The 14055-nt window shown below is 55.3% G+C and overlaps 1 protein-coding gene across 1 annotated transcript in view; it reads right to left on the reverse strand.

The window, feature by feature from the left end:
- The window catches only part of LOC142920796 (adhesion G protein-coupled receptor L3-like), a 42642-nt gene that overhangs the window by 4830 nt on the left and 23757 nt on the right, over positions 1 to 14055 (reverse strand). Inside the window, exons 6-13 of the mRNA XM_076062880.1 lie at positions 11140 to 11243; positions 6666 to 6845; positions 5370 to 5579; positions 4781 to 5001; positions 4377 to 4443; positions 3054 to 3130; positions 1055 to 1223; positions 340 to 456 (exon numbers count right to left, since the gene is read on the reverse strand). Coding sequence (XP_075918995.1) covers positions 340 to 456; positions 1055 to 1223; positions 3054 to 3130; positions 4377 to 4443; positions 4781 to 5001; positions 5370 to 5579; positions 6666 to 6845; positions 11140 to 11243 — 1145 coding nt within the window. The remainder of the gene's footprint in view (positions 1 to 339; positions 457 to 1054; positions 1224 to 3053; positions 3131 to 4376; positions 4444 to 4780; positions 5002 to 5369; positions 5580 to 6665; positions 6846 to 11139; positions 11244 to 14055) is intronic.

The raw sequence follows: 14055 nt of genomic DNA on the forward strand, positions 1-14055 counted from the left end.
GCAGTCGCCCTCCAACAACAACGAAGGGGGGAGGAGCGACGCTCACAACAACGAGCGGAGCGCCGGGCGGCTAAAGCACAGCAAGATGGCACAGTAGGGGGGTACAGCTGGTGGTGCATCAGCCACTCATCTCAGTCAGTCGGCCTGTGGAACCTGGGTCTACCCCGTGACCTCCTGCCGGCGGGCGTTTGACACTTCACGTGGCCTCAAGGTGCACAAAGCCTGGCACAAGCACTGTGGTGACGTCACCGCCACCTAGTGGCGAACGGCGGTTGTTGTTGTTGCTGCAGTGTGCGTAGTGTGTGTATGGTGTGTAGTGCGTGCAGCGTGCGTGCGTACCTGCGCGTTGGAAGAGCAGCGTTTGCTGCTGGAGAGCCACGAGTCGTAAGAGAAGTGGTTGCCCCAGGATCGGCAGCACTCGGCGTGCCCCAAGCACTTTCTGTACTCCTTGCACACCTTGCACGGGTAAGAGGCAAGGGGTTGGGGGTCAGAGTTCAAGTCAGGCCTAGAGTTAGGGTTATACGGTGTTGAAGTTTGCGTTTAGAGTCGGGGGTTACGGTCAGGGTTCGATCCAGATCTTGACGACGCTTCTGCTGCTGCTGCTGCTGTATATTTGGAGTCTGCGTCTCTCTCTCATCATCATCACGGTGGCTATGAGATGTTAACTACCTCGCCTGGTCCGCAGGAGGTCGTGGGTTTGATCCAGATCCTGACGATGCCTGCTGCTGCTGTATATTTGGAGTTTTTTGTGTCTCTCTCATCATCATCACGGTGGCTATGAGATGTTAACTACCTCGCCTGGTCTACAGAAGGTCGAGAGTTCGATCTCGACCTTGACGACGCCTGCTGCCGCCGCATATTTACAGTTTGCGTTGTCATGCTCTGACCCCGTGCCCTGACTGTACATCTGCGAGAAAGAGCTTAATGGCTCTTTGGCTTCCGCCTCCAGTTTCAAATTGTTTAAGATTCTGAAAAAGAGCCACAGTGCTCAGTGGGCCTCACGAGTTGTCAAGATTTCTGGGCGCACTTCCACGTCGAAGAGGGGGTTGGGCACCTTCATCTGCAGAGCGCAGTGGAAGATGAAGATGAACGTGCCCTGGAAGGAGTTGAAGATGATGAAGAGGTAGGCCATGACCAGAGTGGCCTTGTCGATGAAGAGGAACCCGAACGCCCAGGTGAGGCCGAGGAGGCACAGCAGCGCCACGCCGCCCAGCGCACAGGACCTGTGGGCAAGGAAGAACAAAAACGAACGATAACAACGGCCGGCAAAAAAGCGAGCGCCGTGGTGAATATTTGCCATCGCGTAGCGTTGTCGTCATCGTCGTTATTATCGTCGTCGTCGTGAACTTACCGACCCACGCGACACGTTACGTGCGTATCGACGTACAGTAAAACCTTGGGATTGCGAGCACAATTCGTTCCGGAAACGTGTTTGTAATCCAAAGCACTCGTACGTCAGTTGTGATCACGTGACGCTCGGCAGCACGAAGCGTCTACACGTGCTGCCGCTCGTATTGCTAAGACCCTCGCACGTTCATCAAGTGAATATTTATATTTAAACAATGTGTTGCTCGTCTTGCAAAACACTCGCAGACCAAGTTACTCGCAATCCAAGGTTTCGCTCTGAACGTTGAACTTCTTTCGCGCCGTACGTAGCCAACAGTGCTCATCGGAGGTGCGGGGGAAGGACTAACTAACTAACTGTATGAGTGCCCATGAGTAAGACAAGCCAATTGGTAAGGTTTGTCACGTGAGCAAAACGTGGACATTTATAGCGGCCAAACGCTCTAAGCACACGCTTCTTAACGTGAAGGGAAAAGACATGTAGGACCCCGAGAAAAAATTCACGCAACCACGGGGAGAACATTCAAGCTCCAAATATACAGCAGCAGGCAGTGTCAGGGTCGGGTTCGAACCCATGACCTCCTGTATACCAGCCGAGAGAGTTAACATCTCCTAGCCACCGTGATGATGATGATGATGAGACAGAGGTAGAACATTCAAGCTCCAAATATACAGCAGCAGCAGGCAATGTCAGGGTCGGGTTCGAACCCATGACCTCCTGTATACCAGCCGAGGGAGTTAACATCTCCTAGCCACCACGATCGATGGACAGACAGATTGACGTTTCGGGAGGTGGATCAGACTGACCGTTAAATGGACGGATCGCTGGATGAACGAGCAGACAAACGGACAGATGCATGGCTGGAGAGACGAAACGCATACGGAGCGATTAAACCGTCTGCCCCACGGACACGGGAGTCACACCGCCAGCGGGAATGCCAGCGCTGTCAGTCGGTGTCACCGAACGCGAGCACTTTTGAGAGGGCATCATCTGTGGGCACCGAGGGCCCACTCCGACATCGCCACTGCGTGGAGTTCTGTCGCTGTGCAGGAAAGCTCATTTGCTACAAGAGACGGGTTGGATGACGAGTCAGACTGATTGGAAGGACAAAGGGATGAATGGCCTTGTGGGAGCAACGGTCTCGATAAAGTTATTTTATTTTAGTTTTTCTTCCGGTTTCGTTTTGACGACACACACCTAGGTCATGGGAACGGAATCGGAAGAAAAACCGGATGACGTTACACCTACGTATGTCACCGGAACGGGAAAGGTTTAAACTAATGCAAGCAGGCGCGTGATTATAAATCCCTTGCAAAGGGCGATCGTTACACGGTGGGTCAAAGCGAACCGATGGTCCCCCGAGAGCTGGACGGAGCTCGTTAAAAGCGAAACCCGAATTTTAAACGACGGTTCCATTTTTGCGCAGGGGTCATTGGCGACCGCGGCTGAGAACCACCAACATTCGCTCGCGACACCGGAACACTCCAGGTGCAATCACGGGTGGCTGGGGCCCAGTTGGTCAAATGAAAAGGCAAGGGAGGGCCCTAATGTGAAGAGTGGGCTGGCGCGGGAACAGCCAGCTTCACCCACCGTGTGTCCCGGCTGAACCTCACGGAAAATGCGGTCGCTTTAAGTGATGAACCCCTACCTCGCCCCTCTCCCCCCTAACCCCAACCCCCCCCCCCCCACACCCGGCCACCTCACTCACTTAATGCTCTCGGGCTTGAGTGGCGCCGAATGCTGCACCATCTTGTACAGAGTCATCAGCAGGAACACGAAGTTCACCTGTGACACCGCACACGCACCGCGCATACGAGTCAAAAGTCCATAAGACGTTGTTTTTTGTTGGGTTAGATTACGTGTCGTTAAGCCCGTCACCACCCCCACCCGACCACGGACAATCAGCAAGCTTTGTCGCGTAAACAGAACCTGACAATTCGTCGCTAGTTCAGCGCACCGGGTGTGTTCGAGAGTAAACCCACAGCAACATTTACAATTCGAGCAGCGTGACGTTTCGCCAGTAATTACAACAACAACAGCCACCATCGTCAGGCGATAGCCAGAATTGCGGAGGATTCCTCCTGCTGTTTTGGTCTTAAATGGAGGCGTAGAGGTGATGTCGTCACTGAGCCTATCAGGTGCGAATATCAGAGGGGGGTGAATTGAGTGATGTAAATAGCAGTGGATGCCTCTACCTACAATAATCATGTCTGCCCGTAACGCTCGTGACGTCACTCCACGTCGACCAGCCCCCCTCATTAATAATCATGAACAGTCACGCAGAAGGGTAACAATAAAATAGTAAAAATATAAAACAATAAAATTCTCACGACGTTTCGACCGCAACAGAAGCAATCATCGTCAGGTGTGGAAACCACGGCAAGAAAATTTGCAGTAGTTTTCACGTTCTGCAGATGTAGAGTGCAAGTGGATTGAATCCACCTGTGTGGCGTTGAGTTTTGTTGTTGTTGTTGCAGCATCATCCCCTCGTCGTATACAAGGCGGGTTTTTCTCCGGGTTCTCTGGTTCCCTACCCGCACGGAGCGACGTTGCATCCTCGAAACACCCCCAAAGGTACGAAAGCTGCTGGCACGTCTGCAACTCGTCCCCCAATGATACGCTCACGTCACAATTTTAGAACCGGCAGGGAGGCATCAACATGGGGACAAATGGGACGGGAAACAGACACGCGCACGAAGCAGAGCACGCGCGCACGTGCGCTGGACTGTTGCAGGCGAGCTAGCGCCTCCGACTAGCACGGTTGGCTACGTACGGTGGGAAAGAAGTTCAACGCACGTACGTAAGTACTGGCGTTAGTGCGGCAATCGGAGGTGCCCGCCTGCAATTTGGGCACGAGATGGGATTTTGGCACGAGACGATTTCGGGAATTCACGCTCAATACGAACGTGGGAATCGCATCAGATTCATCGCGGGACCCGTCACGCTATGCGCACGTCGAGCAGCAGACACGGCGACCCGCCCGCCCGCCCACCTCCCGCCCCCCGGCACGACGCGCACGCACGGAACTCACGAGGATGATGGTGGCCACGGGCGCAAGGAAACTCCAGATGAAATGATTGTCGGTCCGGAGCCAACAGCTGCAGGCGAAACAGAGGACAAACGATCGCCTGGTTAGCCTGACAGGCCGGGATAGCGCGTCCATGCATCCGGTTTTATTCGCCGGCATCTGGTAACATTTGCCACCGTTCAGTTGCACTTGAGCCCCCATCTGGTAACATTGGGGGACATTTGTGTCATTTGTTGTATGCGAGGACACCTGGTGAGACCGGGCGCCAGCCGGCAAGGCCGGGCACCAGTTAGTAAGCCCGGGCGCCAGGTGGCAACACCAGGCGTGAACCGGCGACACCGCGCTCCGGTTAGTAAGCCCGGCGCGCCGGCCGGCCCGGCGGCGAAGAGGGACGACAGGGGGCTCACGCTCGCTCGGTGCCGTAGCCCGTGCGGTCGACGGCGAGGCAGACCCCGACGACGGCGAGCGGCAGGCCGTAGCCCAGGAGGTAGAAGTACTTGCGGCGAGAGCGGCGCCCCTCGAACACCTCCACCAGCATGAGGTAGAGCTGCACGCCCTCCAGGAACATCCACGCAAACGCCGCCAGGAAGAGCAGGTGCAGCAGCGCCGCCAGCACGGGGCACGCCACCTGCGGAGCCGGCGCGGTGGCGGGGGGCAGGCGGGCGGGCGGGCGGCGGTGGCGTTACACGGAATCTGAATCTTTATTTGGACGTGGAGGGAGGAATCCGATGAGCCAAGAAGCTCTTTTCTGACAGACGTCCACCGGTTAGGGGGGGTCACAGGTGTCAGCGAGTTTACTTAAAGCAAAACAACGCGGTAGGAGTGCAAAGTAGAGGAAAGGTAAACAAATCATGAACAAAAATCAACTATTTTTTTTATTTTCCCAGGCAAAGCCCCCCCCCCCCCCGAGCTGTTAAACAATTTGTTTCAGGAGCGAGTGCAAAATAGAGAAAGTGGTAAGCAAGTGACTAAACGTGAGCGGGCGGGCGGGCGCACCGTGTACTGAGTCTTGTCGATGCCCACAAGGAACAGCAGCTGGGCGAGCAGCAGGTTGAGGCATAAGTTTTTGTGAATGGTGTTGCGGTCACTCTGGAGGCCGCGGAAGAAGCAGAAGGTGAACGTGGCCACGGCGAGGCACACGAGGGACACCAGCACGCCCACCCACGTGATCACCAGCAGCAGCAGCTCGTGGGCGCGGTGCCCGTACTGGCACGCACGGGCAAGACGCGGGCACGGGACACACGGAGGGGCGTGAGGGTGCCGTGGGCAGCCGTACGCATGCATCGGGAACTTCTTTGGCCAAGTACCGTAGCCGGCCGTGCTCGTGGGGGGTGCGGGGGAAGGAAACTAAACGGAAAAAAGTGCTTAAAGAAATTAGTTGTCAATTGAGATTTCAAATATAGCCCTTAACAGACTGCAGGGGCAAGTGCTGTTAGCGACTAGCAGCTATGAAGGCCGGAATGGCACACGAGGGGGTGGGTGGCCAGCACCACGCCCGGCCGCCTTTCTCTCCCAAGTGGCGATGTTTACACACCGCAATAGTTACTGATTTGAGGCCGAGTCGATTGAGATAATTAGTTGGTGGTCATGAGTGGGAATTGAACTCGGGTCGCTGGGTTCGTAGCGCAGCGCCCTAACCGCCAGGCCACCGCTCCCCCACAACATAAACATTACCACTATCAAGTCAACTACCACCACCTCCTCATCCAAACTTGACCACCACCAACATCACCACCATCACCTGCAATCACCACCCTCACCACCCTCACCACCACATCTAAACTTGACCACCATCACCATCATCACCTCCAATCACCACCCTCACCACACTCATCACCACTTCTTTACCACCAACATCACCACCATCACCTCCAATCACTACCCTCAAAACCCTCATCACCACCTCTTTACCACCACCATCACCTCCAATCACCACCCTCACCACCCTCATCACCACCTCTTTACTACCACTTTACCACCACCATCACCATCATCACCTCCAATCACCACCCTCATCACCACCTCTTTACCACCACCATCACCCTCATCACCTCCAATCACCACCCTCACCACCCTCATCACCACCTCTTTACCACCACCATCACCACCATTACCTCCAATCACCACCCTCATCACCACCTCTTTACCACCAACAACACCACCATCACCTCCAATCACCACCCTCACCACCCTCACCACTACATCTAAACTTTACCACCACCATCACCACCGCCACCACCAGCGGGCCGAGGGGCACCACCATCACCCCCCCCCTCCCGAATCTCTGGGCACCTCGACGTGGCCCCTCGCCACGAGCACCGCCAAATTGTTGAGGTGGCCGCAGGAGCAGGTGGCGTGCGCGCTGCTGCTGTTGCTGGGCAGCGGCTCGCAGCCGTGGCTCGACCAGTTGCCCCTCGTGGTGTGGGACGAGTAGCTCCAGAAGGAGCAGCTGGGGCTCAAGTGGTCCAACGTCTGGGGGCGGGGGGGTGGTGTACGGGGAGGAGGAGGATGGCACCCAACTCGTCATTCAACAACGACCCCCAAGCTCACAACCCCCCTCCCCCCGTGCCCCCCCACCGCCCCCCACCCACCCCGTCATCACAGAGCAGGGGAACGTCTTCATCACAGAGCAGGGGAACGTCGTCATCACAGAGCAGGGGAACGTCGTCATCATCACAGAGCAGGGGAACGTCGTCATCATCACAGAGCAGGGGAACGTCGTCATCACAGAGCAGGGGAATGTCGTCATCATCACAGAGCAGGGGAACGTCGTCATCATCACAGAGCAGGGGAACGTCATCATCACAGAGCAGGGGAACGTCGTCATCATCACAGAGCAGGGGAACTTCGTCATCACAGAGCAGGGGAACGTCGTCATCACAGAGCAGGGGAACGTCGTCATCATCACAGAGCAGGGGAACGTCGTCATCATCACAGAGCAGGGGAACGTCATCATCACAGAGCAGGGGAACGTCGTCATCATTACAGAGCAGGGGAACTTCGTCATCACAGAGCAGGGGAACGTCGTCATCACAGAGCAGGGGAACGTCGTCATCACAGAGCAGGGGAACGTCGTCATCACAGAGCAGGGGAACGTCGTCATCACAGAGCAGGGGAACGTCGTCATCACAGAGCAGGGGAACGTCGTCATCACAGAGCAGGGGAACGTCGTCATCACGGAGCAGGGGAACGTCATCATCACAGAGCAGGGGAACGTCGTCATCATCACAGAGCAGGGGAACGTCGTCATCACAGAGCAGGGGAACGTCGTCATCACAGAGCAGGGGAACGTCATCATCACAGAGCAGGGGAACGTCATCATCACAGAGCAGGGGAACATCGTCATCATCACAGAGCAGGGGAACGTCGTCATCACAGAGCAGGGGAACGTCGTCATCACAGAGCAGGGGAACGTCGTCATCACAGAGCAGGGGAACGTCGTCATCACAGAGCAGGGGAACGTCGTCATCACAGAGCAGGGGAACGTCATCATCACAGAGCAGGGGAACGTCGTCATCACAGAGCAGGGGAACGTCGTCATCACAGAGCAGGGGAACGTCATCATCACAGAGCAGGGGAACGTCGTCATCACAGAGCAGGGGAACATCGTCATCACAGAGCAGGGGAACGTCGTCATCACAGAGCAGGGGAACGTCGTCGTCATCACAGAGCAGGGGAACGTCGTCATCACAAAGCAGGGGAACGTCGTCATCACAGAGCAGGGGAACGTCGTCATCACAGAGCAGGGGAACGTCGTCATCACGGAGCAGGGGAACGTCGTCATCACAGAGCAGGGGAACGTCGTCATCATCACAGAGCAGGGGAACGTCGTCATCACAGAGCAGGGGAACGTCGTCATCACAGAGCAGGGGAACGTCATCATCACAGAGCAGGGGAACATCGTCATCATCACAGAGCAGGGGAACGTCGTCATCACAGAGCAGGGGAACGTCGTCATCACAGAGCAGGGGAACGTCATCATCACAGAGCAGGGGAACGTCGTCATCACAGAGCAGGGGAACGTCGTCATCACAGAGCAGGGGAACGTCATCATCACAGAGCAGGGGAACGTCGTCATCACAGAGCAGGGGAACGTCGTCATCACAGAGCAGGGGAACGTCATCATCACAGAGCAGGGGAACGTCGTCATCACAGAGCAGGGGAACATCGTCATCACAGAGCAGGGGAACGTCGTCATCACAGAGCAGGGGAACGTCGTCGTCATCACAGAGCAGGGGAACGTCGTCATCACAGAGCAGGGGAACGTCATCATCACAGAGCAGGGGAACGTCGTCATCACAGAGCAGGGGAACATCGTCATCACGGAGCAGGGGAACGTCGTCATCACGGAGCAGGGGAACGTCGTCATCACAGAGCAGGGGAATGTCGTCATCACAGAGCAGGGGAACGTCGTCATCACAGAGCAGGGGAACGTCATCATCACAGAGCAGGGGAACGTTGTCATCACGGAGCAGGGGAACGTCGTCATCACAGAGCAGGGGAACGTCGTCATCACAGAGCAGGGGAACGTCGTCATCATCACAGAGCAGGGGAACGTCATCATCACAGAGCAGGGGAACGTCGTCATCACAGAGCAGGGGAACGTCGTCATCACAGCAGGGGAACGTCGTCATCACAGAGCAGGGGAACGTCGTCATCATCACAGAGCAGGGGAACGTCATCACAGAGCAGGGGAACGTCGTCATCACAGAGCAGGGGAACGTCGTCATCACGGAGCAGGGGAACGTCGTCATCACAGAGCAGGGGAACGTCGTCATCACAGAGCAGGGGAACGTCGTCATCACAGAGCAGGGGAACGTCGTCATCACAGAGCAGGGGAACGTCGTCATCATCACAGAGCAGGGGAACGTCGTCATCACAGAGCAGGGGAACGTCGTCGTCATCACAGAGCAGGGGAACGTCATCATCATCACAGAGCAGGGGAACGTCGTCATCATCACAGAGCAGGGGAACTTCGTCATCATCACAGAGCAGGGGAACGTCGTCATCACAGAGCAGGGGAACGTCATCATCACAGAGCAGGGGAACGTCGTCATCACGGAGCAGGGGAACGTCGTCATCACAGAGCAGGGGAACGTCGTCATCATCACAGAGCAGGGGAACGTCGTCATCACAGAGCAGGGGAACGTCGTCATCACAGAGCAGGGGAATGTCGTCATCACAGCAGGGGAACGTCGTCATCACAGAGCAGTGGAACGTCGTCATCATCACAGAGCAGGGGAACGTCGTCATCACAGAGCAGGGGAACGTCGTCATCACAGAGCAGGGGAACGTCGTCATCACAGAGCAGGGGAACGTCGTCATCATCACAGAGCAGGGGAACGTCGTCATCACAGAGCAGGGGAACGTCGTCGTCATCACAGAGCAGGGGAACGTCATCATCATCACAGAGCAGGGGAACGTCGTCATCATCACAGAGCAGGGGAACTTCGTCATCATCACAGAGCAGGGGAACGTCATCATCACAGAGCAGGGGAACGTCGTCATCACAGAGCAGGGGAACGTCGTCGTCATCACAGAGCAGGGGAACGTCGTCATCACAGAGCAGGGGAACGTCATCATCACAGAGCAGGGGAACGTCGTCATCACAGAGCAGGGGAACGTCATCATCACAGAGCAGGGGAACGTCGTCATCACAGAGCAGGGGAACGTCGTCATCACAGAGCAGGGGAACGTCGTCATCACAGAGCAGGGGAACGTCGTCATCACAGAGCAGGGGAACGTCGTCATCACAGAGCAGGGGAACGTCGTCGTCATCACAGAGCAGCTGAGAGTGAAGAGATTGGGGGGGGAGGGGGGCATAAAGGAGGGGGAGCGGGTAAGGGGGGAAGGTGGCATTATATAAAGACACCGCGCGATTTCCAGACTCGCACACAACAACAACACAACAACAACAGCTGCTGCTGCTGCTGCTGCTGCCGACGAGCAATCGGGCTTTGTTTGCCAGCTGCCCGGTTTCCGTTTGACCGGTCCCGGTTGTCAACCATCGCTCCCTCCGGAGTCTCTGACCGCACGTAACGAGTCTCTATGATGCGCGTGCAAGGTGCGCTGCACGACACGGCACGGAGCGTGCTTGACGGAACATGGAGCGGATCCCTGTGTTGTGCAGTGCATTGCTCAACAACACGGCACGGAGCGTGATTGACGGAACATGGAGCGGAGCCCTGTGGTGTGCAGTGCATTGCTGCACAACACGGCACGGAGCGTGATTGACGGAACATGGAGCGTGATTGACGGAACACCGTGACGTGCACCCGGGTGCACGTCACGGTGTTCTCAGCCTTGTCTAGACCACCAGCTCAGAGTGAAGCTGAACGCGGTGGCTGTATCAGGTTTACTATCCCCTATAGTTTAGCCGGCTCAGACAGTTTTTCTTCTCTTTTGATTCACTTTCTCATCATTCATGGAAGGCGTCCGATTTGGAGTGGACGAACGGGCTCGCTGACGGACGCCATCCCCGTGACGGAACGACGCCCGGCGGATGAGCGACAGCCGGGCGTGACGGAACGGCGGCAGCCGAAGGCGACGGACGAGGCGGGGGGTGAAGACCGCCGAACAGACGGAGCGGAGGAGACGAGATGGTGGGTGGGGGGGGGCGTTGCGGGCATTGCGACGGCCGTGACGACGATGATGACGACTCGATTGGTGTCTCACATGGGGGGAAGGGAGAGGCAGGGAGGGAGGGAGGTGAGGCAGGGAGGAGAGGCAGGCCAGTGAAGGAGGCAGCAGGGAGTTGACGGCTCACCCATTGCGCGATTCTGTTCACCCAGGCGGAAGTGCAGTTGCTCAAATCGGGCCCTCGGGCAGACCAGGCTCCAGCGACGGCATCGCAGGTGTAGAGAGCCGTGCCTGAAGCGTGCACGCGCACAGAGACAAAGTTCCCCCGTGCGGCCCTTGACAGACGCCGCTGGGCCGAGTGCCATTAGCGAACGCCTCTGAGAGACGGCACGGCACACGATAGGGCGGGCGGCCGGTCGCCTTTGCATCTCCGGTGCTGCTGTTTACAAAGCGCGCCGCGTTACCGCCAACAACGTCTGCAGCAGTTCACCGGGTAAGGCCCACTGAGCTGTACAGCCCCTTTGTTTCAGGAGTCACCTGGCAAACGAATGACGGCTCTGGCGAAAGTGGATCACCGCGCGGGAATTTGTAGCGGCGGCCAAACGCCCCAAACGATGCGTGGCGATTCTCAAATGTGGAGGGGAAAACCGGAGGACCCGGGGAAAAATCCACGGGACCACGGGGAGCGAAACATGCAAACTTCAATCCGCAATGCGTCAGCATTGGGATCGAACCCACGACCACCGGGCGAGGTGGTTAACGTCTAGACCACGGGGGAGCCCAGGGTAGGTTCGTATGTTCGGAACCAATGTTGGCCACGAGCGGGAATCAAACTCAGTTCAATGGGTTCATAGCCCACCAACACATACGAATATACGATCACACATACACACACTCTCACACGTAATCAACATACAATCACACATACACACACTCTCACACATAATCAATATGCAATCACACATACACACACTCTCACACATAATCAATATGCAATCACACATACACACTCTCACACATAATCAATATCCAATCACGCACATTTAAATATACAAGAAGGCACACACATTTACACGCACAATACACAATCGTACACATTTGCACATATAGGTAATTCATCGATTTAGTCTGAGTTCACCTAAGGTATGCCCAAGACTCTGGTCAGATATCAATCGCCACCGATGCTGCGGCTGGAAAATCCAATTCAGATCGCCGGGTTCGAAGCGCAGTGCGCCAACAGTGGAGTCGCCGCTCCCCACCTCACGTGATTGATCCACGTGCACACACAGCGTGTGCACAAACACCCACACACGCACGCGTTCACACACAGACACACACACAGATCCCTCTGTAGCCTACATAGACCATTGTCTCCCCAGTACACACACACACAGATCCCTCTGTAGCCTACATAGACCATTGTCTCCCTAGTACACACACACACACAGATCCCTCTGTAGCCTACATAGACCATTGTCTCCCTAGTACACACACACACACAGATCCCTCTGTAGCCTACATAGACCATTGTCTCCCCAGTACACACACACACAAAGATCCCTCTGTAGCCTACATAGACCATTGTCTCCCTAGTACACACACACACACAGATCCCTCTGTAGCCTACATAGACCATTGTCTCCCTAGTACACACACACACACAGATCCCTCTGTAGCCTACATAGACCATTGTCTCCCCAGTACACACACACACAGATCCCTCTGTAGCCTACATAGACCATTGTCTCCCTAGTACACACACACAGATCCCTCTGTAGCCTACATAGACCATTGTCTCCCTAGTACACACACACACACATATCCCTCTGTAGCCTACATTGACCATTGTCTCCCTAGTACACACACACACAGATCCCTCTGTAGCTTACATAGACCATTGTCTCCCTAGTATACACACACACAGATCCCTCTGTAGCCTACATAGACCATTGTCTCCTTAGTACACACACACAGATCCCTCTGTAGCCTACATAGACCATTGTCTCCCTAGTACACACACACACAGATCCCTCTGTAGCCTACATAGACCATTGTTTCCCTAGTACACACACACACACAGATCCCTCTGTAACCTACATAGACCAATGTCTCCCTAGTACACACACACACAGATCCCTCTGTAGCCTACATAGACCATTGTCTCCCCAGTACACACACACACAGATCCCTCTGTAGCCTACATAGACCATTGTCTCCCAAGTACACACCCACACACAGATCCCTCTGTAACCTACATAGACCATTGTCTCCCCAGTACACACACACACACAGATCCCTCTGTAGCTTACATACACCATTGTCTCCCTAGTACACAGACACACACAGATCCCTCTGTAGCCTACATAGACCATTGTCTCCCCAGTACACACACAGATCCCTCTGTAGCCTACATAGACCATTGTCTCCCTAGTACACACACACACACAGATCCCTCTGTAGCCTACATAGACCATTGTTTCCCTAGTACACACACACACACAGATCCCTCTGTAGCCTACATAGACCATTGTCTCCCTAGTACACACACACACAGATCCCTCTGTAGCCTACATAGACCATTGTCTCCCCATTACACACACACACAGATCCCTCTATAGCCTACATAGACCATTGTCTCCCTAGTACACACACACACACACAGATCCCTCTGTAGCCTACATAGACCATTGTCTCCCCAGTACACACACACACAAAGATCCCTCTGTAGCCTACATAGACCATTATCTCCCTAGTACACACACCCACACACAGATCCCTCTGTAACCTACATAGACCATTGTCTCCCTAGTACACACACACACACACACAGATCCCTCTGTAGCCTACATAGACCATTGTCTCCCTAGTACACACACACAGATCCCTCTGTAGCCTACATAGACCACTGTCTCCCTAAGTACACACACACAGATCCCTCTGTAGCCTACATAGACCATTGTCTCCCTAGTACACACACACACAGATCCCTCTGTAGCCTACATAGACCATTGTCTCCCTAGTACACACACACAGATCCCTCTGTAGCCTACATAGACCATTGTCTCTCCAGTACACACACACACAGATCCCTCTGTAGCCTACA

Source organism: Petromyzon marinus, unplaced genomic scaffold (assembly GCF_048934315.1).
Source record: "Petromyzon marinus isolate PM22_M1 ecotype Great Lakes invasive population unplaced genomic scaffold, UKy_Petmar_22M1.pri1.0 PM_G_Scaffold_76, whole genome shotgun sequence".
Lineage (NCBI taxonomy): Eukaryota > Metazoa > Chordata > Hyperoartia > Petromyzontiformes > Petromyzontidae > Petromyzon > Petromyzon marinus.